This window comes from Ips typographus, linkage group LG1, assembly GCF_016097725.1.
Source record: "Ips typographus isolate SLU linkage group LG1, UJ_Ityp_2.0, whole genome shotgun sequence".
NCBI lineage: Eukaryota > Metazoa > Arthropoda > Insecta > Coleoptera > Curculionidae > Ips > Ips typographus.
This window is the reverse complement of record NC_138422.1, coordinates 9108278-9133595: the sequence shown is the minus strand read 5'-3', so window position 1 is coordinate 9133595 and position 25318 is coordinate 9108278. Positions and strand designations below refer to the sequence as shown.

Sequence of the window (25318 nt, the reverse complement as noted above, 5' to 3'; positions counted from 1 at the left end):
CATATATCGTTGAAATCGTCATACTGGGTGTTAGAAACATAAGTTTGGTCTGTTACACTTTTTTGTGACGTCCTGTATGATTCAAGTTGCGTTCAAATATTGTCTCTCAGAACAAATTCTACAACTTTTGTATAAACATTTTTTTTTCTAAAATGCTAAACAAAAAAGTAAAAAGGGGGGCAGTTTATAATGAGACACCCGGTACTACATAGGGTCATTGTACCAGTAATTGACCCGCAACCGCAGTATTGGACCGATTACCAATAAAGTTCCAAAAAACAAGATTTTTTATAATTCTATCCTCACTTCTACAGGGTGTATTGAAAACATTTTTCTTCAATTTTATATTTTTTCATCCATGTTAGTTTACACAGATTTTTGTTATTATTTTCTTTAAAAACATTGATTGAAGACCAATTAAAGAACTATGTTATTGTTCACTTTCAATGGTGGTCATTTACTAGTAAATCAAAGATCGACACATCTATGTATTGGGAAAAAAAATCAATTTCTAACCACATTTTGCTATTGTTACGTGACCCGTCCAAGTTTAATTCAATTCATTGATATCGGCCATAACCGCAATTTTATGAAAAAGAAGAGCGTCCTTTCCGTTTAAAAGAAGAATTTACATAGATAAATGACCATAACCTGTTGATATTTTTGAAAGTATGTAAACAACAATTTGAATTTATTTATTTTGTTTAGCTCTAACTAATTCTACGGAAAAAAGTAAATTGTATACAGAACTAACCACAGGTAAGTCATTTTAAGAAACCAATGTTTAAAAATGGTTATTTCCAAATTATTATCAAATTATACAGGAAGAGCAAATAGTTAATTTCAACTTTAGTGAAGCGGAATTGTGGCCTAACCAGCCCATTTTAAACACCGCGTATCCATATGAGTTTCCATACACCTTATACTACAATAACGAGTTCCACACGATAGACAGTTATAAGCCCCTAAAAATCCACAAACAGCACAAAAATGCCTGGGAGGCAGTTGCGACTCCTCACACTGTATATCCATGTAGGATGGTCTTCTTTTTGCTTCTGATTCAGCTCGATCTTCATCGACAAGCTGCTGGAAGTTCTTTCGATACTTGAACTGGTAATAGTCAACTGCAGAAAAGTCAAATGTTTAGCTTATAATACAGGGTGGTCTTATTAATTATGAAAAAAGTACAAAGTACCTCTTTCTTATTTCTCAATTTAGAAAAACACAATAGATACCTCCTAAATATTTCCCTGTAATTTATTTCGAAATTGTTGATAATTATACTGGGTGTCCTAAATTTTGAGCAGTAAACTAACTTTATGTTCTTTGCAAATATGATTTGTATTTCTAATTTTTTGTGATTTTTTTGGTTCACCTTTTTTTATTGCAGAATACCCCACAAACTTTTGTTGCTTTCCAACACTGGTACTAAACTCTCTTTGAAATAAAATGTATATTTAGTTAGAATGGAATGTCAGATTTAATAATTTTGGCTCAATAATGGTTAACATACTTGTTACTCACATAATGGACTATCTAGAAATAAACTAGGCCTAAATATCTAAGCTGCATAGAATCCAAATACCAAATAAAGAATTGATCATCCTATTAAATAAAATAAGTTTGATTTCTTGCTCAAATTTGGGACACCCTCTATAAGATCCATATTTTGCATTGTCTACTAAATTTAATAATGGACATTAATTAGAGGTGCTAAATAAAACTTTTTTAAAAGTTGTTATCTAGTACAGATGAAAAATATACCTAATTTGGGATAAAAACTAATTTAAAAACCTTAAAATTTACTTTGATTTGGAGGAAAAATCAATTTTCTCAGTCACAATAAAAAAATCGCCAAACATTCTCTTTTTTGCTGTTTCTTGGTCCCCATAACAGCTAGGAGGTTTGTTCAAACATCAAAATGTAGATTGTAATTTTGACTTTCTTTTTGCTGAATAAAATATTGTTTAAAAAATTACAAATAACCAAGATATTTGACATGAAATACAACAGTGTAACTGTACTAGAAATTTTGAAGATGCCACAATTTGACAGCTCTTAATTTGGTGCCTATGACAGCTGGGAGGTTTGTTCAAACATCAAAATGTAGATTGTAATTTTGACTTTCTTTTTGCTGAATAAAATATTGTTTAAAAAATTACAAATAACCAAGATATTTGACATGAAATACAACAGTGTAACTGTACTAGAAATTTTGAAGATGCCACAATTTGACAGCTCTTAATTTGGTGCCTATGACAGCTGGGAGGTTTGTTCAAACATCAAAATGTAGCTTCTAATTTTGGCTTTCTTTTTCCTGAATACAATTTTCTTTCAAAAATTACAAATAACCGATATATTGACCGTTAAATAAAGCAGTGCAAGTGAACACGCTTTTTAAAGATATCACAATTTCACAGTTCCTAACTTGGTTCCTATGACAGCTAGGAGATTCGTTCAAACGTCAAAATGTAACTCATAATTTTGGCTTTCCTTTCACTAAACACAGTTTTCTTTAAAAAATTACAACAGTGTAACTGTACTAGAAATATTATGTGAAGAAAATAGTGGGTTTTGCGCAAATTTCCTGTTTCCTTTGTATTATATAAACCATAATCTAAATGAAAAAAAATTTCTGGAGACATTCACTAGACCTTAAAACCGATCATTCTGAACCAAATCTTACCACAAAACAGCCTTATCATAAAAACATGACGACTTAACTGAATTGGGTCCAATTTCATATATTTTATATTTTTTCCTTACTAGATCAATGCAGTTTCTAGAGAACCAGGTTCTATTTGATTAAAAATTGTGGACTTACCGGTACGTTCCCGCTTTTTGTTTCTGCCAGAAGACCTTTGCTCTAAGTTGTCTTCAAACTTTGGGACTTTCTTGCTCATAACCAAATCAGCGTGAGGGTCATCGTGGTAGTTGTCAGACTCCAGCATTTCCATAACCTTTCGTTGCCGTCTCTTCCTTTGCGTTTCATCAATGATGCGTCTTTTATCATTTTCTTTAATGCGATTGGAGCCGCGTTGGACCCCTTTACCTATCGTCATTGTGGCCTTTTTGTTTTTTTTTTTAAATACTACAACTCTTGACTGATAAAACTTAGTTCTTTTCTGCTAATGGAAAACTGATCTGATCCATCAAATCATCAATTTTAGCTTGTAAAGTGTCTAGAATGTCAGCGGATATAAACAAGTGATGTTCATCCAACTCTTGAATAATAAATTTCCTTCCCAGTTTTAGTGTTTCATCCAAGTGGAGCAAAAACTGTTTCATAGCAGGATCGCTGCAACCAAAAGTTTTCAATTACAGATTCGTACAGCATGGCAAAAAAGGGAGTTAGTGCTGAAGAAAAGAAAACGCGCATGTTGGAACTGTTTTATGAAACTGGAGAATGTTATCAATTGAAGGTTTGTTTATTTGTATTTGCTAGGGTGATTTACGATGGTGGGACTGTCGTGTACTCCAGAAAATCAACACTTCAGACTTTTACGTCACACTGTATGTCCTTTTTGTTTACAAACACAACAAACAATGAGTAACCTCAAAATCTTTCAATTTTAACTTCAAACAATACACTACAAGTCCTCATCCTATTTCATAATTTCTTAAATATTGCACATACTTTTAATGGAAAAAAGTGGTAACCCAATAATAATCATGCACTAGTATTTTGGAAAAATAATGTATTTATTATTAATTATAATTTTGTAAATCTGACTAAAAACATTATTTATTCTTTGTTGCGACTGGTCTGGGGTATTTATCAGTTTGACCCCACAAAATAAAGTCAACAGGGTTAGAAATTTTCTAACCAATCAATAATGTTAATGTACATTTTGTATACTTAGAAAGATAAGGCAGTTTCCCAGATTCAAACGAACAGGTCATAAAAAACATTGGTCAAGTTTGAAGCCTTCTAGCAGCCAAATTATTTAACCAATCAATTAGTATTTATATGTGGTTAGAAAGCCCATTTTATTAGCTACCCATCGACATATAAAAGTTCATTCCTTTTCCGTCAAATAAGGCATTTTCCCAGGTTCAACAGTGGACAGAAAACATTGATCAAGTTTGAAGAGCTCTAGCGGTCAAACTACTTTGATTAACTAAAGTTTATATAGGCTTAGAAAACTCATTTCATTGGTTATTAATCGTCATATAAAAGTCCATACCTTGTTGGTTAAATAAGGTGATTTCTCAGGTTTGAATGAAACAGTGCATGAAAATAGGATAGAAAACTTTGATAAAGTTTAAAGCTTTCCTGGAAACTATTTATAGTAGAGCTTCGGGAAAAAGTCTTTCCTTATAACAATATGAATTTTTGTATGGGTACTACTACTTTCTGGTTGATCCCACGACATTGCAAAATCGAAAATATTCCCATACATGTAATCATGTATTAGATTCTCTACTTTTAATATACCATCACTGGGAATCACCCTGTACTGTGTGCATTCATAATAGACAAAATTCTGGGATATACTAATTTTAGGAATTGGAAAAAGTGGCACCAAAATTGAAAGGAATTGTCGCAAACTCGGTTAAAGATGTCATTCAAAAATTACTTGATGATGCTTTAATTGACTCTGATAAAATTGGCACTTCAGTATACTACTGGTCATTTCCAGGGTAACTAAAAAGTTTTATTTGAAGTTTCTTTACACTTGTAATTAAACTTACAGAAAAGCGATGAAAACCAGAAAGAGAAAACTGGATGAAGTGTCAGCTCAGTACGAAAAAACTTCAAAAAAACTAAAAATGTTGCAAGAAACTATACAGGACAACCCGGTATTGGCGGGTGCTAATTATTATCAACTTAGTTGTGACGCAATACTTTGCAGGAGGATAATGACAGTGATAAATTGAACCAATGTTTAGCAGAAATAACAACTTTGGAACTGGATATAGAGACACTTAAAAAAAAACTTAAAGAACATGAGGAAAACGATCCAGATAAGTTTTATGCCTTAAAAGAACAAACAGTGGTAAGTCATTTTTAAGATTAAACGTCAATCTACAGTCTGAACTGTTGTAATTGGACAAGCAAACTAAACTCTTAAAATACAGCTTGCAACATCTATCTTACTTTTTTTGTCTCTATTTTTTAACAAAATGTGGCCACCCTGTGTAACAAAGTTTCAGATAAAAATTTAATTGTTTGAAAAATGACTTTGAATGACAATATACTTATTATATACTGGGTGGAGCCAAAATGTACTTTTTAACCTAAACTGATTTTTTTCACTGGAACAAAACAATGAATAACACTTTCTTTATTTGAAAAAAAATGTATTAAAAGGTAAAAACCGATTGATGCCGACTCCCACCAATCCTGTCCCTTTAGTACCATATTTACCAAAATGGTATCAAACTGAGAGCAAAATTCTTCTTTCACAGAGAAAAGTTCAGTTACAGAGTGTTTTTCTTTTAGAAACTTGTAAACGCAACGAATCGCTGGACCGACAACATTTTTGCGGTCAAGTCCTGGTGCAAAAAGAAATTTATGATCGAAGATAAAGTTTTAGACAAGCAGTTTGGAATTCCAGAAGATCTGGACTATATTGAGTAGTCAAGTTACACTCTTTTTTATTATATATTATTAATTTGATATGACTGATTGAACAAGTTTAGTGTAAGTTACAGCTTATTGATAAGTTCTAATTTATCACAAATTATTGTTTGATAGAATGTTGAGTAATTTTGTTATTAGTTTAGATAGGAGAAATAAATTAAGTTGGATTTTTGAGAAGTAGTTTTGTTTTTATCCTATTTCTACACACTTTTATCAAATTGCTAAATATTTTTCTCTATAAAAAACAAACTAAAAAAATAAATAAGATAAAAGCTACATAGATGTTTTAAAAACGTTTTAAAGACTATTTTTGGGCTACGCATTACCTACGAAAAACGTTGTGAAAACATTTTTAAATATTTTGAAAAAGTACCCAAAAGTTTTAGACTATCTTTAAAAAAAAGTTTTACAAATATTTCCTGTTAGTAAATGTTCAGCTTTTACGGATGGGTGTAGCATTACTAGTGGGCATTACTTGAGAATTGGCTGCATTACTAAGAATTAGTAGGGAATTGTAGGCATTGCCTGAGAATTAATGAGCATTGTTGGGGAATTAGTAGACATCTATTTCCTTCATTTTTTATTTTAACAGTTTTTTATAAAAGTTATTTATTTAAGTTCCCTTTTTGAACACACCCAAATATCTTTCTAATAGGATCTATTTTGGTTTTGTTAGATGAAACCATTTACTTCCCAGACATTTGTCCTTTCAACTCACTTGTAAGATTGAATCAGGAAGGAATATTTTGTGGTCTGCTAAAGTTAGTTCTAACATTTTCTTAGGTCCTTATCAAATTATTTTAGGTTTATTTAAAAAAGCTTTCTTTTTTATACTCTTACAGAAAAGAGTTTCAATGTCCACATTCATAAGAACAAATTATTAGGAAACAGAAAGTCCCATACTCTGATGGTAAAAATGGTGTCCCCTTAGTGTTTTTTTTAATAAGAACCTAATCCAGTTATTGTAGATAGCTTCTTTTATGGTGTTATGTTTGTTTGCTATCAGTACCCTTTTTCTGACTTCTCTGCCAATTATTTTATTTGTAGTTGATCTACTGATGAAAAGGACCATCAGCCTGGAAACATCTAAATAAAACTTTTTTCCTTTAAATTTTTAAAACATTTTTTTCTTTGTGTACTACATCCCAAAATGTAGCAACACCAAATGTAGCAACAAAATAATCTTTTTATTTTAGTGCATTCAAAACAACATTTTTTTCTTGGTCAATCAATTTGTTCTAATTAATGCAGCCATTTCTATAAATTCCCTGGTTGAATGAAGCTAGAGCAACCTTAAAAAAGAAAGGCATTTGAGTAGTGTTGGTGGTGTAGGTCAAAAAACTCTTTTAGGGATTTTAGAAATGCTACACTTATTAAAATCTGAAATGTATGGTTGCACTAACAAGAACAGAGCCAAACCTCCTGTTTGGGCTTTTTCATACAGTTGGTTCAACCATAAATCTTTACTTATTTAGCATTATTCTACAGGTGACCAGTACAAGTCAAAATTTTGTGAAAATTAATAGCAGCAAGCATTTGCCCTTAATATTACCCTGCTAATATTATCTGTGGCCAATCTAAGGTACCGAAAGTTAAAATTTATTTTTCATGTGCTTAAATTGGAACTTGCATTTGGTTGACCAGCATTGAGCTAGATTTAGTTCTAATTCCGCAAGAAATAAGCTGCATGCAGCAATCAGTAGGAGTAAAAAGTAGCCATGTCAATTTATAGTTCGACTTTAGTAAGAAGGACTCCAAAGTCTTATAAACCATCAAAATTGTATTTATTATCTTGTGGGTTGCCATTTTTAGGCCAAACCAAAAGACATATTTGTCAAATGATATTCCAAAAATCCATGAATGGGTGTAAAGACCAGTTGTCTATGCCGGAAGCATTAAGAAGCAAGGTAAGAAATGAAAATTATTCATTTATTGCTGCTTACTGCTTGCATTTATGCCGCTTGCGCTTATTTGTCAAACTATGAATTAGAGTGTTACAAGTAGCTTACTGATTACTTCTTGCAGAACTAAAACTATGAATCCAGCTTTATAGACAACATTAGTAGACTCCAAATTTAAAAAAAGAGAAGGTTTTTGGTACACCTATTCTTGTATGATAAAAGAATAAAACCAAATTTTATTTAACTAAATTAAAGATGTATTCTTACCATTTAACTAAAACTCCTTTCATAACATTCACCATTTTTATGAAGGAATAGTTTATTCATATTATTTTTACACCAAAACACAAAAGTAGAATCAAAATAGCACAAATGACAGATGACCTAACCTCAACTCAAATCTGCTTACTCTACTGACCTCTTCTTCACTGAAAAACTGGCAAAATATCAGGAAATAACAACTAAACGAATTAAAGAAGAATGTTGGCGCAAATTTCAAATAGACGTTTCCAAAAATTTTAAAAATTCAAAATGATAAACTTAGCAGACAAAAACCAGTTATCCAATATCAAAAAGTATAAACTGGTACTGTTGGGAGAACAAAGTGTCGGCAAAACTTCTATAATCACTCGCTTTATGTACGACAGCTTTGATACACATTACCAAGCCACTGTGGGCATAGATTTCCTATCAAAAACCATTTATTTGCAAGACAAAACTGTCCGCTTGCAATTGTGGGACACTGCGGGACAGGAACGGTTCAGATCCCTTATTCCTTGCTACATTAGGGACTCCCAAGTGGCTATTATAGTGTATGACATTACTAATTTGGCTTCTTTTGAATTAACTACTAGGTGGATTGAGGATGTTCAAAGAGAAAGAGGTGATCAAGTAATAATAGTGTTGGTTGGAAATAAAGTGAGTATTTTTTTCTACTTTTAGTACAAAATTTTGTCACTTCTGTCGTCTTTTGTGTTTAAGGTGGACTTGGAGAATCTGCGGGAAGTTCCTACTGAAAAAGCTGAACAATTAGCTAAAGAACTCAAATTGATTTACCTGGAAACTAGTGCAAAATGTGGTTATAATATAAGGCAACTTTTTAGGAGAATTGGGGATGTTTTACCAGACTTGGATCCCTCCTTAAAAATTCCAAATGACTTACATGAAGTTTACCTTGAATCTGTAGGGCAAAAAGCAAAAAACAATGAACAAAGTTACTGCTTATGTTAAGTGTTTTTAAAGCATTATTTATTTGTTAACAATCACAATATTTACAGATTATAATGATTAAAATGTAAGAATAGTACAATTTTCTCTATTGTAGTGTGTTGTCACTCAGGTTTCTCCAGTCTTTTGTTTGATTTTTGAATCAACTTCCTCAAAAACTTTTTCAGCAATTTCATCAGATTCATCTGTTACTTGTTCCACAGCCACCACTTCAGGTATATAAAATTGTAGCATGTTTTGCACTCCATTTTTTAAAGTTACAACTGAACTAGGGCAACTGGAACAGGAGCCTTGCATTTTGAGTTTTACTACTCCATCTTCATAACCCATAAAAATTATATCACCTACAAAGAGTTATTTTTAGTTTAGTATGGTGTGCTGTAAAATGTACCAAAAAGTACCTCCATCTTCTTGAACTGTAGGTCGAATCCTTGTGTCCAGCAGCTCCTTTATCATTTGTACTGTCTCATCATCCTCATCATTTATTTCTAAAACAACACCTCTGCAATACATCATATCACTGTTTTTAAGCTACACTTACGGGTATCCAGGTTTGGTTTAGCTTCACTAAGTACAGGAAGATTGCTAGCAAAAAAGTCCATGATTGTGGCAAATATTTCAGGCTTAATTATTTTCCATTCAACCTCATCATCTGTTTTTGTGATAGTAATAAATTCAGGTCCTAAGAAAACACTTTTCACCCCATCTATGCGAAAAAGTAGCTTGGCTAGTGGGGAACAGAAAGCATCCTGTGGCTTTGGAAAATCAATAGTTTGTCCATTCTCCAGTACTTTAACTCCAGGCAGAAATTTAAGGCTGTTTGGGTTTGGTGTGTCCTGTGTCTGTACAAACATGGAACGAATACTTGTCGTCGACACAAAACGAAAACCCTGTGGCACTTCTAGTAGATTTGGACATTGAAAGGAACTATAAACCAATTTTTTCAGGAAAGTGAATAATTGATATTAAGGGTACTTACCCCACACACACAACGCCCGGTGTTTTGGATGCTAGCTGGGATACACTATGAGAAGGTGGTAGGACATTCTTCCACAATTTAGAGGAAATTTTTCGAAACATTTTTGTTTTTAAAGGAAAAATCCCAAGACAGATTATAGGAAACAAAAAAACATTGAAGTTGAGGTTAAGTTTCAATACAATTTAATTCTTCCTTTCTTTACAATCAGACAATAATTCAAAACTGTACAATACAAATTACAAACATTACAAAAAAAATATTTGTATTTACTCCTTCCTATAAAGATGTTTTTAAAAAATTAACATAGGAGAATATTGCATATTAACTTTTTACAATGATTTACCTAAACTACACAATAACAAATTACAAAGGCTTTTAAGTCTGTTTACACTCCTTTTCTCCATTTTTCTGCAGTGGTAAACTCAGTCATAGGCTTTCCACTAATACCACAGGTCCCAATTCCAACTCGTCCAGTAACACTTTCTGGTGAAGCAAATATGCTTTTAGTATTCAAACCAGTCTTCTTTGTTTTTACTGCTTTATTAGCAAAAGCAAGCCACTTTTTCTTGTCCTGTTCTCGTTCTTCTTCCAGCTCCTGGAATCTCTGCTGCTTCTTCAATTTCTTTTTCTTCAGGTACTCCTTGTTGATTTTGCCTTTTTTAAACTTGTCTAGTTCTGAGATTGGCCGCTTATGTCCAGTAAATTCCCTCAGTTCTGACAATGTGGTGATCCCTCGGTTTTTATAGGCTTCGAATGTGACATTCACTTGACCATCTGGTAGTATAGCATCAATTTTTGCCTCGTAATACTGGCCATTTTCACTCCACTTTGCCATGCATATATCTCCAAGTCTCCACATTTTCTTTGCCTTGTTTCTAGCCACAAACTGTTCAACAGCAAGTAAAGATTTTGTAACTTCATCATCCTCAACATGGCCTACAGGTTCAGTATATTCAGGCAAATTGGCAGCTTCCTCTGCTTTGTTTTTGAGATCTAATGTGAGCGCAATCACTTCCTCCAGATCAATTTTCAGCTTCTTCAGTTCTTCACTGTTTGGATCAGTTAGCAAGGCAGCTTCTACTTGCTGCAGCTGCAACTGGTAGTTCTGTAATTCATCACTCATTGTTTTGAATATAATGTTTATCACTTAATGGAAAAACGTGAATTACCTCACACTCCGTGAAACCTTACACTTGATTATGAATGTTTTAATATTTATTAACAAAAATTAATATAAATACACTGTTCAGAGTATCAATAAACATGAGTAATGTGAATGCCTCAAAGCACAGCCACAAAATGTCAAAGTAAAGTGTTCAGCTCAGACTGACATTATGAAATGATAAGTGACGACTGTGAAAGAACTGACAGTTGACGCATGACAATGACAGAGTAGAGCTGTGACGGCGTGTTGCGTTCCGTCTTTACATTTCTAACTCTAGTTTGTTCTTGTTCTTACCGGTTAATAATGCCCTCTTTTAAAAGTTTGAAGTCAACTATTACTTTGTTATTATGCCTTTTTGATATATTTTATTCTTTATTTTACATGATTTACTGCAAAGCAGTACCAAAATTTTGCCTAATTAGTATTTTATTAGTAAAAAATAGAAAGAATGGAAAAATTTTGTTTTTAATTTTTCAATAAGTACCGTATAAAGTAAAAGTTGCGCCTTACTGATGGTAAAATTTTCAGATCTCTGGTTTTTGGGATATTTAAAAAGTTTTGTAAAACGCCTTTTGGTCGCCATATTGGTACCACCTCAATAAAAATGTCTTTTATTTAGTAATCTTGATTTCAGGAATTTGATTCTGATGTTGAAATGGCTTTAGACAGGGATGTAAAATTTCCGGAAAATTAATTTTATAGAAATTTTTCCAGAAAATTTTTGGTAATTTTCCAGAAAAATTGGAAAATATGAAAATTCAAAAATAATTCGTTTTTTACATTTTTGTACTATTAACTTGAAGGTCAGTCAGTTGAGTTTAATTTTGAAAATAAAAAAATTTCACTTGAAATTTCTTGACAATTCTAGTTTTTAATTTTTCAAGGTCAAACCACCCATTTTGGATTTTCCTTAATCAAAGTCATTTTTTGACTAATTTGAACCTGGGGAACATAAATTTGACGTCCATTTTGCTCTAACTGGCACCGTTTTGGAGATGACTTTGAAATTACGTCAATTTGGGCACTTTAGGGCGTGGCACCCTTGCAAAATGACATTTTGACAACTGAATTGTTTGATTTTGACAGTTTTTACTGTGACAGCCCATAACTCTGTTATTTTGACAGTTACAGGGTGGTTCAATATACCAATTTGTGAAAACCAAACCTTGAAATTGTCTTTTGATCACCCTGTATATCATATATAGTAGAAATGTCACGCTACCGAAAGATTAAAGCTTTTATACCGGGAATGTGTTGTCCAGAAGGGATATATTTATAAATAATATTTTTTTAAAAATTTATATTATTTTGAAAAGTGTTGAGGTTAGGTATACAACATTTTTCACAAAGTTTCCGGAAAAATAATTCGTTTTTTAATTAATTGTACAACAATCCAATATCAATTCAAATAAAGTTTAATGTACTATCAGTTATATATCTCATTAGAATGCATGAAAAGTTTGACAATAACAATGACAAGTTTGACAGTTGTTTTCCTTATCAAGGAAAATTTTAATTTAAGCATGAAGTAACTTTCAAAAATAATTATACAAAAATAGAAATTTTTCGACCTGAAAATTACCGCTTTTACATCTCTGGCTTTAGGTACTACCGTTTCCAACTAATCTAAAATTTTTGAAAATGTTGCAATTTTTATAGGCAGTTTTTCACGCTTCCGTCTAAATTTAAAAAAATGTCCTGTATAATATACCTAACAAAAGGTTAAGAGTCAAAAAACCCTACCTACTTACTTACATAAAAACAAATTATGTAACATACTGTTTTGAACCTTTTATTTACCTCCATAACTAAAATACAAATTGCGTTATTTATTATATGGGATAGAGGTACATGTGTGACTGTCCAAGGATACTTGGGTGATAAATATTTAAAATTACATTGTTGCCAAGTTTTCTCTAAACACTATTTACGCATAACCCACACACCTCTTCAGGTTCAACGACTGGAGATAATAAACAACGTAATTATCAAACAACTTGCACCAGCACATTAAAGATGTACGTAACCGTTAATTTTTCGTTGCGTTGAGTTTGTTTACAACTTTACTAATAGAATCTCATAATCTCCAATTCAAAACAGGTACGTCTGCGATAAACGTCGCATCTTTAGTATCATAAATACGTACTGATGTCAATGTGTGAATAACAACAATATCTCATAAACTTGGCATCGTGGCTCGTGGTTAAAAATTATGCGCATTTTGCCGGCTTTAAAAATTAGCAGCGCGAAAATAGCGCTTGTAGTATTATGTTCACTGTGTCGCTGATAAGGTGGATAACGCTCTCTAAAACTTGTTTCTTGTGTTTTGTATAGAAAAAATGTCGGCATCACCAATGACTGCAAAATCGGTAACCACCCAGGCTATTCCTATTAAGAGGGTTTTAGTGAACGATCCCTCTGAGTTGCCAAGTCATTACTCTGAAACTCCCGGAGGTACTTTATTTTCCACCACACCAGGAGGTAAGATTTGTTGCATTTTTTACTCAAAAAATGTGTGGTGGTTGTTGTCCAATTAACAGTATTGCCATACTATTTTAATTTTGTTTAATAGTAGAGCAGGAATAAATAGTTTACAGGGTCAAATAAATCTGATGTCTACACACTTACTAGAGAAAACTGACTTTTGGTAAAATAAATATATGATTCTCCAACTATTTCTGAGATATTTATTATATTTAAAATTTGTTTTGTAAACGTGTGTTGCTGTGTTCTAATGCAAAAAAAAAATGGAGTCGTCGGAAAATATGGGGTACATGTTTGCTCTAGATATATTTAACTGCAAAAAAAAGTCCCATTTGTGACGTAGAAAAGGACAGTTGCTGTGTCTGAAATTGTTCAGACTCCAGCAGAACATACCCAAATTAATTTAAAAAAAAAATGATTGATACAAGACATTATTAGGGAAGTATTAATAACATCGACAACACTGCACTTGTTACAAAGAAAGAATAATTCGACTTTCGAATCTAGCCTTCCACCTACGTTACAGAATTGAAGAGTCTCTAATTACGTCACGGGGGACCGTGCCAGGCTCATTTTAACATTTCCTTTAAGCTTTTTATAAAAATACTGATGATTTAAGGATAGCTTAGATAAGTTTAGTTTAGTGTTAGGGAAACAGGCATTAATAGCAGATTTAGACTGAATTGTTTATATTTTGAAACTTAAATTTTGCTGTGATACCCAATTAACAGTTTTATGTTTATTTTTGAAACTTTAGAGCAATAAACCATCAAGTAAACTCTTTTTGAGTAAAATTTATTGGCGCTTCAGAATTTGCTTTCAATTTGCCAATTCGAGTAAAAGATAAGCTAATTTCATGTTAGTCTTGCCACTTTTCAGTAATTTAAAAAAAATGTCATTATGGACTAAACTCTTTTAAAACAAAAGGTCTAATTTAATAGGATTTCTTATAATAGCGGACACGGTTGGTAATCAAAACTAACCCTTATTAACAGTATTTACACACAAAATTGTTATTTTTTTAAATTCTTTATCATAATGATTTCAATGAAAAAGTCAGTCAGTTTTAAAATAAAAAATCAAAAATGTCTTTATAGTACAAATTTCTTTGCCAGAAGCACTACACTGTAATAGGACTTTTGGTAAAAGCAAATAATATTAATAAGCTAAAGTAGACTTTATTTAGATAGGAAATTAGACTCTTTGTAAAAAAGACAGCGGCGTAGTCTATTTTTAGTATTTTTATTACAAGTTAAGGTAATTTAATTTAGAAAATACAATGACATTATGGTTCAAATTAACTTGAAACAAAGCCTATTGTAATAGGATTTCGCATAAGTAAAAGGACTACTATTATAAGATTTTTCGTAAATACACACACTGTTGGTAGGAAAATTTAGAGAAATTTATTTACAAACTATACTAAACATTAAAAAAATGCTATAATTTAGTCCTGACTAAAATATTTTCAACAAAATTGTAAAGACAGAGTACTCTCTAATTTTTTTTTTTCAAATTTAAAATTAAAATAGCAATTTTAAAATGTCATTATGGTCCAAATTTTCCTTCAATCAAACTAGGGCAATAATAATAAATCTCATAATGTATAATCTCAATATGTACAAAAATAAGTAAAGAGAATTCGTTACGATGCCTTAAGATCTTGCGAGAGAAATGTTAAACACTCCTTATACCAAAAATTAAAAAAAAACAAAAAATAAAATTAAATAAACATCAGTTTTCTGGAACATGTCAATTACCTTATTGCGTCATCCTATTTTTGGTTGATTTTCTGCATTAGATTTGCAATTTTTCCCTTGTTTTCCACAAAAGTATAAACATTTTGGATTAAAAAATTAGCATTTCTAATCATCATTTAAGTGTAAACATGTTGACGTTTACAACCTATAACCTAATTCCAAAACTCATTTTATTTTTAAAATATTGTAACCCAGATTTATTAGAAAAATTCGAACAGTTTGGCTCACAGTTTATTATTTTGCATAAAGCAAAACAAAAAGTTATTTCAATCCTTGATAATCATGATTCATAAAATACAGAAAAAATATTGTTTGAAAACCCAATTTCTTATCAGTAAGTTTAAATTTACAGGAATCAAAATAAAAAAATTAACAAAGCTTGTTGTATTAACGTGTTTTCTGCTAAATTACCCTAGTTGAGTTTTAATTGCTTTTTTACTCATTAAGAAAGCAGCTTATTTAGTGCTAAACTATACACACTGAATTTATTTTAAAATAACATCAAAAAAACTGTCGCAAATACATTAACATCAGAATTACATTACACATTTAATTGTTTTGTACGGTGCCATGAATTTTAGCACGTTATCCCTTCTTCAAGGTTGCATATTTGAAAAAACACATTATATTTGTTTACTCACTTCTTTCATTGTATTAGTCATCTACTGCGTTGTATTTCAATTTAAAAACCTTTCTTTATGGTGACTAATTTCATAAGTAAATAAAATGAAAAAAATCCTACGCTTTATACTAACTAGTAGGTATATTAGTCAACCACAAAAGATATAATCTAAATTATTTGTTGTTAACCATAAATGAACTGTTTTTATTTAAGATTACTCTTATCTTTTGCAAAACCTCTAAATGTCATTCAAATTTGACCTATTTATTATATTACCTACATAATAATTGCAAAATTGATCGATATATCGAACAATTAGTTTTTACAAAATTAGACTATTGTTTACATACTTACATTAAATACACTAGAGATTACTTGATTTGTGGTAGTAGATAAGAAAACAAAAGTTTATAAATATAACTTATTTTGAAATCTGAAGTAGGTAAAAGCAGTTTAAACAAGATTGTTGTTAATGGGTTAATGTAGGTCAACAAGTCTTAAATTACCGGTGGTTACTGCCAAAATACAGACAAAACATACGTGTGCCTGAATGTTTGTTATTTTCTTAAAAACTTTTTAAAATCAAATTTCCAGCATTTGCAGCCAAAAATATTGCATATTTTAGACCGAAATCTGAGATTAAATGTATTTTTTTGTTTCATAGGAACAATAATAATTAGTATCTAATCAAGCTTAAGTGGATTAGGATTTTTTATTGTTTAAACGATTATTAAGGTTTCACAGACTAATCATTTTTTTCACAAAGTTGTATATGACTACTAACCCACTTATTTTCAAGGATAAATTGTTGATTGATAATATTTAGGTTGATATGTACAGAAGAATTTCACAACCACAAAACAAACTTGCTTTTTCTTTTTCTAAGAAAACTGGAAATAAATTTTCTTAAATATAATAAATATTTAACTCAAAAGTGCTTTCATTTTTGTTTTTTTAAGAAACACACACATTTTTAAGTAAAAAATAAATGTTTAGGTTTATGCACTAGCCAACAGTAAGGACTTAGTTAAAATCAGATATCAGTGTCGTTTATTTGAGTTTATTTAGTAATTTGAATGCAAATTGAAATTTGTGATTATGGGCACATTCAATATAGTAATTAAAAACATGTTGAAGTCTGTGTACATCATTTGAAGCAACTGTTATATTTTTCATTAAAAATTTTAGAACTCGTAAAAATTAACAGATTAGATTTTCAACAATTACCTGATTGGTGGAACCAGTGGCGTACTACTTTAATCTTTAAAAACCTTATGCCTTCCTACTCTTTTTTGATGCTCTTGAATGGAACAAAAATCCATTGTTGTTACTGATTTCATGTAAATATGACAACCCTAAAATTACAAAAATATTTGATATATTCCTCTTAGCTCTTTACAGTAACTTATTCTTTACTAATAAAACAAATTTACAACCTAGTTATTATTTTCAGGTACTAAAATCGTGTACGAAAAGAGTTTCCTGCTGAATCTGCGCAATTCACCGATCTCAAAAACTCCACCAATTTGCGAAATCCCGGAAGGTTTACTTAAGGGCTCAGGCAGCCCACCCAAAAAGTATTATAACAATAACCAAAGAAGACAAAGCTTGACCAATAGACGAAGAAATAGCAACGCAAGGAAAAACAGCGTGCAAGACGAAGACCAATTTCCTATTGAGCTGTAGCTGATGCTACACAGAGTAAATATAGATTAAGCATGTTAAAATCGAAAAAAAGCATTTAAATAAAAGTTTTATTTGTATTTAAATTTATAACATTAAATAATTTAGTTTTCAGAGGCTTAGCCCTCACAAGAGTAAACTTATTATTTATATTAAATAATGTTACTAAAATGTGCTTGCATTGTTATGTAATTAATTTACGTTGATATTTTTTGTATATTGTACAAAATATCTGTTAAACCAAGAACATGAATAAATATTTTCTATACTTGATTTTTATTTTAACTATTAGACGCAGCTGCACAAACTTTTAAACATGATCAACGACTAAGCTACTTCAAACACTCAGACTGATAAATTTCAGTTTGTTGATAATGATTTCAATTTTTAATTGTTGTAATGCGCATTTAGAGTTGTTATTGGATATTTCAAGTTTACCTCTAGAAAAAACTCGTAAGTCCCGAACTGCGTTTTCAAGTTGAAAAGTGAACTGAACACTCACAAATTAACAGATTGAAAATTTGTGTGAAACGCTAAAAGTAAGAAGAAATTGACATTTTCGTTATTTTTTTTAGAAACAGTTGTTCAATGCATGTCACCTCTAGCGTGCACCGTTAAAATCAAAGATCAAAAGATCAAAGATTAATAACATCTAAATATTCTAAATTATAATTGGTTTAGTATTCACGTGCACAGCACTGTTCGTAGTTTGTGTGTGGTCATATTTTCTGACCAACCACAAACTACTAGTGCTGAGATTAACGCAAATGCTGCACATGTAAACTTAGCTTGACTACTTTGACATTTTACCATTTACAAGCATCAGTAGATCAGTAGTCTTCCAAAACCATGCATTTTTACTTGCATGCAAATATGTGTTTTTAAAGCAAAATTTTGCTTCAAACATATTAAAAACCTCATTGGGTTTGAGTCTGTAATTATAAATTTTATAAAGCAAATATAGCCCTTAATAACTCACTAATGCTAGGTCTACATGTGCAGCATTTGCCTAAATCTCAGCGCAGTGAGTAGTTAGCTGCTTTTTTTGACCAATCAGAAACTAGGAACCGTGCTGTAAATTATGCAAATGCTGCATATGTAGACTTACATCAGATCACAGTTATTATATTGCATAGATAAAAATAGGTATATTAGCATTAGATTATTTTAACTGTTTTACATATATGGCCTGTTTCTAAACTATATTCATCTAGAAATCATTGGAAATTGATTTGGAGCTTGGAAAACAAAAATAAGAATGTGCAATCGCATGTGCATTTTCTAAATGTGGAAAATTTCGGTTTTTGTTTGCCATTTCTACGGTGCACATTAAATGCAATATTTATATTTATTTACTGTAACAAATATTTTTTAAAATCAATCCAAAAACGCAATAAAACAGGGGTTTCCATTGAATTAAAAAAAAAAACTAAAAACAAGAAATTGAAAGGTACTGGGCAGTTAATAAAGTGAACAAATAAAGATCTTAAAAAAATTTGCTTAAGGCATAGTCAATTATAGTAAGTATATCAACCTGTCTTTAAGACACATATTTAATAAACCTTTTTAGTAATAATTTCACATTTACCACCTCGCCACACATCACTTCCTCTTTTAAACTCCGCAACTCTTCTTCTTTGGTTAAAGGTAAATCAAAATCTACAACCAGAAACTAAATTAGTAAAAATCAGAATTATGTAGGCATCACAAACTTTACCTATAACACTACGTGTTTTTCTATTAACAATTAAATTCATTATATTATCTGTTGCAGAACTGTTTTCATCCCGCAATTTTACTGAAGCTATAAAGGTGTCGTCATCAAGATGCCTTTCAACAGCAATCAGCAAGTTGAATTTGGTTGAATACTTTTTAATCACCTTTTCGAAAATTATGCACAAGTTCCTCAACTCTTTCTGTTCAGCTTTTTTCTTTACATATTCTGTAAAGTAAATTTATAAATATGAAAAAATCATTATTAATTTATAGATCATACACCCTATTTTTTACGAAATGACAATTTTCAAGAAATAAAGACAATTTTCTTTATATTTATTAGACGCCAAGCAATTTTCTATGAATGAGATGAAAAATAGTGGAATACAGATTTTGCTTCATGGTTGTTTGTTGTCTTTTTATAAATTTTTTTGCATAAAAAGCAAATCCCAAATGTTACCAAACATTGCAGAGCCATTTGTGCACAAATATTCATGGTAATAACTTGACTTACCTTTTGTTGCTTCATCTAAATACTTCTGAGATTCCTCTATTTGGCCTACAAGCTTTTCAACAGTTTGTTTCAACGTCTGGTGTTGCTCGTTCAAAGAGATTTGATTAATCTTAACGTTTTTCACTAATAAAGACACCTGTTCAATTTCATCCTTGTCAATCTTAATTAATGGATTGTAGTGAAAAGGCGCTTTGCTTGACATTTTCTGGTTTAATAATTCATCAACTTTTCTTCTATGCGAATCATGTACTTTTTGCATATTTTTAAGCTGCACCAAATCAGGTATGCCAACACAGGTCATGTTGTATCTAAATGTTGAAAAAAATTAATAAAAATTTGTTAATAAATTAATAATACTTAAAAAAGTTTGATTCCAAATGGAATTTGTATTATACATATAATAGACAGGTCTATTTTAGGAAAATATTATTTAGGCTATGCATTACCAGTCATAATTCAAGGGATAAACTGCTGGTGCATTATGGTGTATAAAATGTAGGAATTAGTGTGCATTACTGGGAATTAAATTAGTATTTTAAACTCCTAACTACTAACCAATCTACTTTTAAATGACAATGTAAAGTTCATTGCAAATTGCAATTGACAATTTTCCTAAGGGTCAAATTTGTCTGAAGCACTACTATTATCCCAATGGGTTGTGTGTTGCTTGACCACGATTTGACAATCACTGTGCTAAGTTTGTGCCAAATATCAGGCCAGTACCTGTTCGATTATTAAAAAAAAACTCTCCCAAAGAAATTAGACCATTTAAAATTAACACACCATACTCACAGATTGCTTGACTTCAGCAATCTCCTTAAATTAAGTAGATCACTACTAATATAGGTACATAGGGATTATAGAAGGTAAGAATATTAATACAACTACAGAATACTTGCTTTGGACATGATTGTGACACTCTCAAACAAAAGCCAAAATACTGAAGATAACTTTCTATGCCTAATAAAACATAATATTTATTTACTTATTTAGGTACACTTTACAAACACCCTAGAGGGTACTCACAAGTAAAGGAATAGTTGAGCTAATGCAGTGGCTCATAAAGTAACCAAATATCTTTCAAATCACTTAAGCTAACAAATAGAATATCTGGTATCACATTAGTAGAGATCAGCTCATTGCACAGTGAAGTCATATTGCTAAGGGGTGAAGCCACAGACCTATTATCAACATAGAAAAGGCTAGGGATCAAATTCTTAAATTAACTTGAGGAACTTTAAAGGTTATATAATTAATCAGATCACAGCCAGAATATTTAGTGTTATTTATAATGTGGTAGATGAAGAGAACAGCCTGAGTTTTCTTCCTAGCACCAAGAGCAGTCAAATCAAAACTGACAAGCATGGAATTGTATGACACTTTAAAAGGACACACATTGTTTTCTTTTACGTATAAATAGCGCAAGAACCTTTTTTTGAACCTTCTCAATTTCATTACTATTAGAAAAATCTGTTGGTGACCAAATATTAGAGGCATACCTATTTAAGATGTGGCCTGACCAGTAAAGTATAAAGTTTCATAACTGTATTGATGTTGAAATCTTACAAATTGTTTTGTTTTCTTCTTACAAGCTTAGCTACTGAATAATGAACCCCTTTAGGTTGTAGAGAAGGCAGTATTCAAATTGGAAACATTTTGGGTATATTAAAATAACCTTAAATCATTACATGGAAAATTGCTTTTATAATTAAACAGACTCACCGTCTACTCTACAGAATGGTCACTAACGTTTTTATAATAGTTAGTAGCAGATTTTTTTTAAATTAAACTAAAAACCACACAAATTCAAAATATTTACATTACAACCGTCAACGCATAAAATCAACGTCAAAATTCAAAACTATAACATAACCTCAAAACGAATTTCTTCTCTTTTATATTTAATAGCGCCAACCCTGAAACAGTTTGGAATATTTTTGTTTTTGTTGATTAATTTTCTAAATAGTCTTCAGTACATTTACATGCTTGTTTAGTTGTTTACATTTATATTTTATTTTAATTAAGATTGATATGGTTTTTGCGCTATTTACGGTTTCTGTTTTTGGCGTCAAAGATTAAATACGTGCAGAAAAAGTGTATTTGGGATGTATTTTAGCTCAGTCATTTGAAACGAAAGTGTTTCATTAATTTCATGTGGTTCTTAATACAAGAGTTTAGTCTCGAAGCAGCAGTAAACACTATTTTAAAACGACGGTAGGGGAAAGAAAACGAGTAGAAGTTTACCAAAACTTTTAACTTCTAATAAATTAACTGCGAATTTAGCGCCCTCCAGTGAGTCAAACGGTGAAATTAAAACTACGAACTACCTAATTTGTTATAATAAAGTCCTTAAAAGGAAATCCTAAAAATATTTAAATTTTATTCACGCGCTAAATCAAGTATCAAGAGCCTAAAACTCGTAAAAGACCAGTAAAACGTTGCCTATTCATCACCGCATTCGCAGTCCAAAAATCCAGAATTCTCAAAACTGTATTAAAGTTTGGCAACGTTGTCTCATACAGGTAATTTACGTCACGCAAATTTATTTGATTCGGCGGGCATTTGAAACGTCTAATTGTTTTATATCTATTATTAGCATTAAACAAAAATTTCGATAAAAGAGCATGTCAAAGCTATGTATTTTTGACCTCTTTTAGTGTCGATTGATGCAAAAAAATATACAAGAACCTTATTAGGGAGATTTTGGATGGCAAATCGGAATCGAGATGTAGTACAACGTTGCCATTTCCATGTTAACTTTTTTTTTTTGACAATTTTCAAAAAAAAGATGAAAGTATACATTGAGAACACTGAGGGCTAGAAGGACCAAATTGTAAATCAGGGCAACATTGCCAAACTTGCCAAACTCCTGTGAGTGATCATTCATCATAGTTCCCAGATAGGTGAATTGTGCTACTCTGTTTATTGGTGTGTTGTTGATCGTTAAGCCAAATCTTCCACCAATTTCTTTACTGATTACCATGAATTTGGTTTTTTATTAATGTTAATTTCTAAGCTATATTTACTGCTGACGCGTCTTTTATTTTGTTCTTGTAAATCCTTCATTCAGCAAAATTTCTACTTTTGTTCATATTTTGTGTATTTAGCTTTAATGTATTCTTATGTAATGTATCTTTTATATAAATTACCTAAATGCTTTGTCAGTTATGTGTACCTTCAATTCAACAGGAGGATAACGTATGCGTATTCATTTGAAATTACTTTGTAACAGTTTTAGATAATGCAAACACTAGCCGCTCCGCTAAATGACGCATCAATCATAAGAAAATCAGGTTTGGTGTCAATGTAGTGACATCTTGACGCTTTGGATAAGCAATTAATTTAAGTAGATAATGGTCAAAATTGGAATAAATGGTTTTGGTAGAATCGGGCGACTTCTATTGAGAATTGCGCTTAATGAGTGTGGCAAGGTATGTGGTCGATTTTTGAAATAATTTTTGGTTTACCCTTTGCATTTTAGAATAATGTTGGTGCAGCTCTACCAACGGTGTCAATCATCAATGATCCGAACCTTCCGCCAGACTGCATGGGTCAACTTTTAAAAACAGATACTCAATATGGTAATTTTGGCAAAGAGGTTATAGATATGGACAACTGTATTATGGTTGACGGTTTGTTTGATTACTGACTCGTTTTTCTCTTTTGTGAACTTTTTATATGCTGTCAATAGGTCAGAGAATAGAAGCTGTACATGAGCGTGACATTACAAAAATTCCGTGGAACAAGACATGCCCATTGGAATACATTGTGGACACAACAGGACAGAATATAACTTGTGGAAGTGCATCGGTATGTTCCATCTTACTCTTTGTGCATGTAAAGCGGTAATGTGGTTTTAGAAACATTTACAAGAGAATATTAAAGGAGTGGTGGTAACTGGGTGTGCAGACATACCAGTATTCTGCATGGGCGTCAATCACACTTGTTACAAACCAACTATGAAAACCATATCAGCTGGAACACCGAGTTTGAATTGTTTGACACCACTTTTAAGAGTTTTGCACGAAAATTTTAAAGTAGAGGTAAGGTAGAGTATTTTATAACTAATTTTTAGAATAATGCACTCGTACTTATAGAAGGCAATGGCAACATCAATCCACCCTCTAAGCAATACAGACCAGATATTAGATGACATTGGAGGTTCTGACCGTCGAGAAGGAAGGTCTTCTATTGTCAACCTCAAGCCAATGAAATCAGCAGCTTCCGGACGCTATATAGCTAGAATTATTCCTGAATTAGAAGGAAGATCGGAGTCGATTGCCTTAAAGGTCCCAGTGCTTTGCGTTGGAGCCGTAGACTTAACAGTACAGTAAATACTTTTTACTACAAACTTACTTGCAACCCATTAATTATTGTGGACCATAGGCTAGGAAAAGAAGTGTCCTACGATATCGTTCGATCTAAATTTAAAGAAGCATCTGAATGTTACATGAAAGGTATTATAAAGTATTCGACGGAAGATTTGGTAAGTTCCGATGTGATCGGGGATCCTCATTCAAGCGTCGTGGATGCTAAAGCTGGAATTGGATTGCCAAAATGTACACTAAAGATGTTTGCTTGGTATGATGCCGAGTACGCCTTTGCCCACCGACTCTACGATTTGGTTAAATATATATCGTCAAGAGAAGTGTGTACTAAGTGAATAAAAAAAAATTGCTTTAGTGTTGTTTGATTGTTCTATTCAAATATTGGAGACACCCAACCAAAGCTATGGGAGAAGATCATACATTATTGTGTTTTTATAGAAACTAACAAGAGACTTGATTTGAACTTATGGATTTTAGTTCAGTTTAAGCCAAATTCCAGTACTAAATGGTGACTACTATAATAATTTGAGTCTTCAGCAACTCTGTTTAAAATGACCATTTCAACAGCAGCATTAAAAAAAACAAGAAACAAGAAACACAGTTCTGAGATGCTTATTAGAAACGACGAAGAACTGTGTTTCTTGTTTCCGCTACTGATGCTATATAATCAGAAAGGAACACCTTAGACAGCTTTATAAATTTGAAGAAATAGTAAATTTGGAAGAACATGAACAGTATTTAAGGCTACATCGACGAATCTAAAATATTACTAAAACAAAAGAAACCAAAAAATAAGAAAGCTCCTGGACCAGACAATATAACACACCAAAACGAGCCTCTGAAGTATGGCAGACAGGAACTTAAGCCTACTGTTTTACAATATTCTGCGCACAAATATCGCAGGATTGGCTTCAAAGCATCACGATCCCTATTTTGAAATAGCTTAGAAAACCGCGAAAAACAAGGGTTTTAGGAGAAACAGATCAACAACACTATATTCATTGTCAAACAAATAAAAAAAATAGCAACAGAATACAACACACCGGTGTATATGTGCTAGTGCATCATAGATCTCTTTCATAAATCAAACGCTTTGGTGTTTGATAAAGTGCATCTAGACGAGAAAAATCACAAAACCAAAAAGCATTCCAATACTGGATGGAATAGAGACCATTCAGATAACATCCAGAGGCAGCTTTTCAGATTCCACCAAAACACCAAACAACATGACAATTTCTACTAACAAAACTAAGTGAATTACAATCGTCAAGGAACCTCTTCGATGTGAACTTGCAATTGAAGACAAAATTATAAAAGAAGTTGCACAACTTAGATACCTTGGAGTAGATCTG

General features: G+C 31.6%; 9 protein-coding genes across 10 annotated transcripts; 4 read left to right on the top strand and 5 right to left on the bottom strand.

Annotated features, from left to right (window-relative positions):
* Window positions 1-634: 634 nt before the first annotated feature.
* Window positions 635-5764, top strand: LOC145733877 (meiotic nuclear division protein 1 homolog). 2 transcript variants are annotated; one of them, XM_081986919.1, is made up of 6 exons: window positions 635-759; window positions 3250-3422; window positions 4508-4644; window positions 4698-4803; window positions 4857-5000; window positions 5447-5764. In XM_081986919.1, exons 2-6 carry the CDS (start codon window positions 3336-3338, stop codon window positions 5582-5584), a joined length of 612 nt encoding a protein of 203 aa, XP_081843045.1. In that variant the 5' UTR covers window positions 635-759; window positions 3250-3335; the 3' UTR covers window positions 5585-5764. The 2 variants fall into 2 exon arrangements, with proteins under 2 accessions (XP_081843045.1, XP_081843053.1); XM_081986927.1 differs by having other exon boundaries at window positions 637-759; window positions 3325-3422.
* LOC145733907 (zinc finger HIT domain-containing protein 1) lies at window positions 680-3062 on the bottom strand. Its single transcript, XM_081986942.1, has 2 exons — window positions 2825-3062; window positions 680-1124 (listed from the first exon to the last, which is right to left on the bottom strand). Exons 1-2 carry the CDS (start codon window positions 3060-3062, stop codon window positions 871-873), a joined length of 492 nt encoding a protein of 163 aa, XP_081843068.1. The 3' UTR covers window positions 680-870.
* Tfb5 (transcription factor B5) lies at window positions 3092-7912 on the bottom strand. The gene is made up of 2 exons (XM_081986966.1): window positions 7756-7912; window positions 3092-3298 (listed from the first exon to the last, which is right to left on the bottom strand). The coding sequence occupies exons 1-2, from the start codon at window positions 7788-7790 to the stop codon at window positions 3115-3117; spliced, it is 219 nt and encodes a 72-aa protein (XP_081843092.1). The 5' UTR covers window positions 7791-7912; the 3' UTR covers window positions 3092-3114.
* A 42-nt stretch (window positions 7913-7954) lies between these two features.
* Window positions 7955-8789, top strand: LOC145733867 (ras-related protein Rab6-like). The gene is made up of 2 exons (XM_081986908.1): window positions 7955-8406; window positions 8470-8789. The coding sequence occupies exons 1-2, from the start codon at window positions 8020-8022 to the stop codon at window positions 8716-8718; spliced, it is 636 nt and encodes a 211-aa protein (XP_081843034.1). The 5' UTR covers window positions 7955-8019; the 3' UTR covers window positions 8719-8789.
* Window positions 8720-9946, bottom strand: LOC145733837 (NFU1 iron-sulfur cluster scaffold homolog, mitochondrial-like). The gene is made up of 4 exons (XM_081986858.1): window positions 9695-9946; window positions 9257-9642; window positions 9117-9203; window positions 8720-9059 (listed from the first exon to the last, which is right to left on the bottom strand). The coding sequence occupies exons 1-4, from the start codon at window positions 9793-9795 to the stop codon at window positions 8824-8826; spliced, it is 810 nt and encodes a 269-aa protein (XP_081842984.1). The 5' UTR covers window positions 9796-9946; the 3' UTR covers window positions 8720-8823.
* Spf30 (survival of motor neuron-related-splicing factor 30) lies at window positions 9854-11006 on the bottom strand. Its single transcript, XM_081986882.1, has one exon. The coding sequence runs from the start codon at window positions 10815-10817 to the stop codon at window positions 10080-10082; it is 738 nt and encodes a 245-aa protein (XP_081843008.1). The 5' UTR covers window positions 10818-11006; the 3' UTR covers window positions 9854-10079.
* Window positions 11007-13109: 2103 nt separating this feature from the next.
* Thor (eukaryotic translation initiation factor 4E binding protein thor) lies at window positions 13110-17681 on the top strand. The gene is made up of 2 exons (XM_081986947.1): window positions 13110-13340; window positions 17179-17681. The coding sequence occupies exons 1-2, from the start codon at window positions 13199-13201 to the stop codon at window positions 17409-17411; spliced, it is 375 nt and encodes a 124-aa protein (XP_081843073.1). The 5' UTR covers window positions 13110-13198; the 3' UTR covers window positions 17412-17681.
* Window positions 17682-18888: 1207 nt separating this feature from the next.
* LOC145733858 (uncharacterized) lies at window positions 18889-21500 on the bottom strand. The gene is made up of 4 exons (XM_081986896.1): window positions 21361-21500; window positions 19639-19946; window positions 19126-19350; window positions 18889-19067 (listed from the first exon to the last, which is right to left on the bottom strand). The coding sequence occupies exons 2-4, from the start codon at window positions 19937-19939 to the stop codon at window positions 18949-18951; spliced, it is 645 nt and encodes a 214-aa protein (XP_081843022.1). The 5' UTR covers window positions 19940-19946; window positions 21361-21500; the 3' UTR covers window positions 18889-18948.
* Window positions 21501-22908: 1408 nt separating this feature from the next.
* On the top strand, window positions 22909-24321 carry LOC145726086 (glyceraldehyde-3-phosphate dehydrogenase-like). The gene is made up of 6 exons (XM_081975032.1): window positions 22909-23069; window positions 23120-23270; window positions 23330-23448; window positions 23499-23681; window positions 23736-23968; window positions 24025-24321. The coding sequence occupies exons 1-6, from the start codon at window positions 22992-22994 to the stop codon at window positions 24299-24301; spliced, it is 1041 nt and encodes a 346-aa protein (XP_081831158.1). The 5' UTR covers window positions 22909-22991; the 3' UTR covers window positions 24302-24321.
* Window positions 24322-25318: the final 997 nt, after the last annotated feature.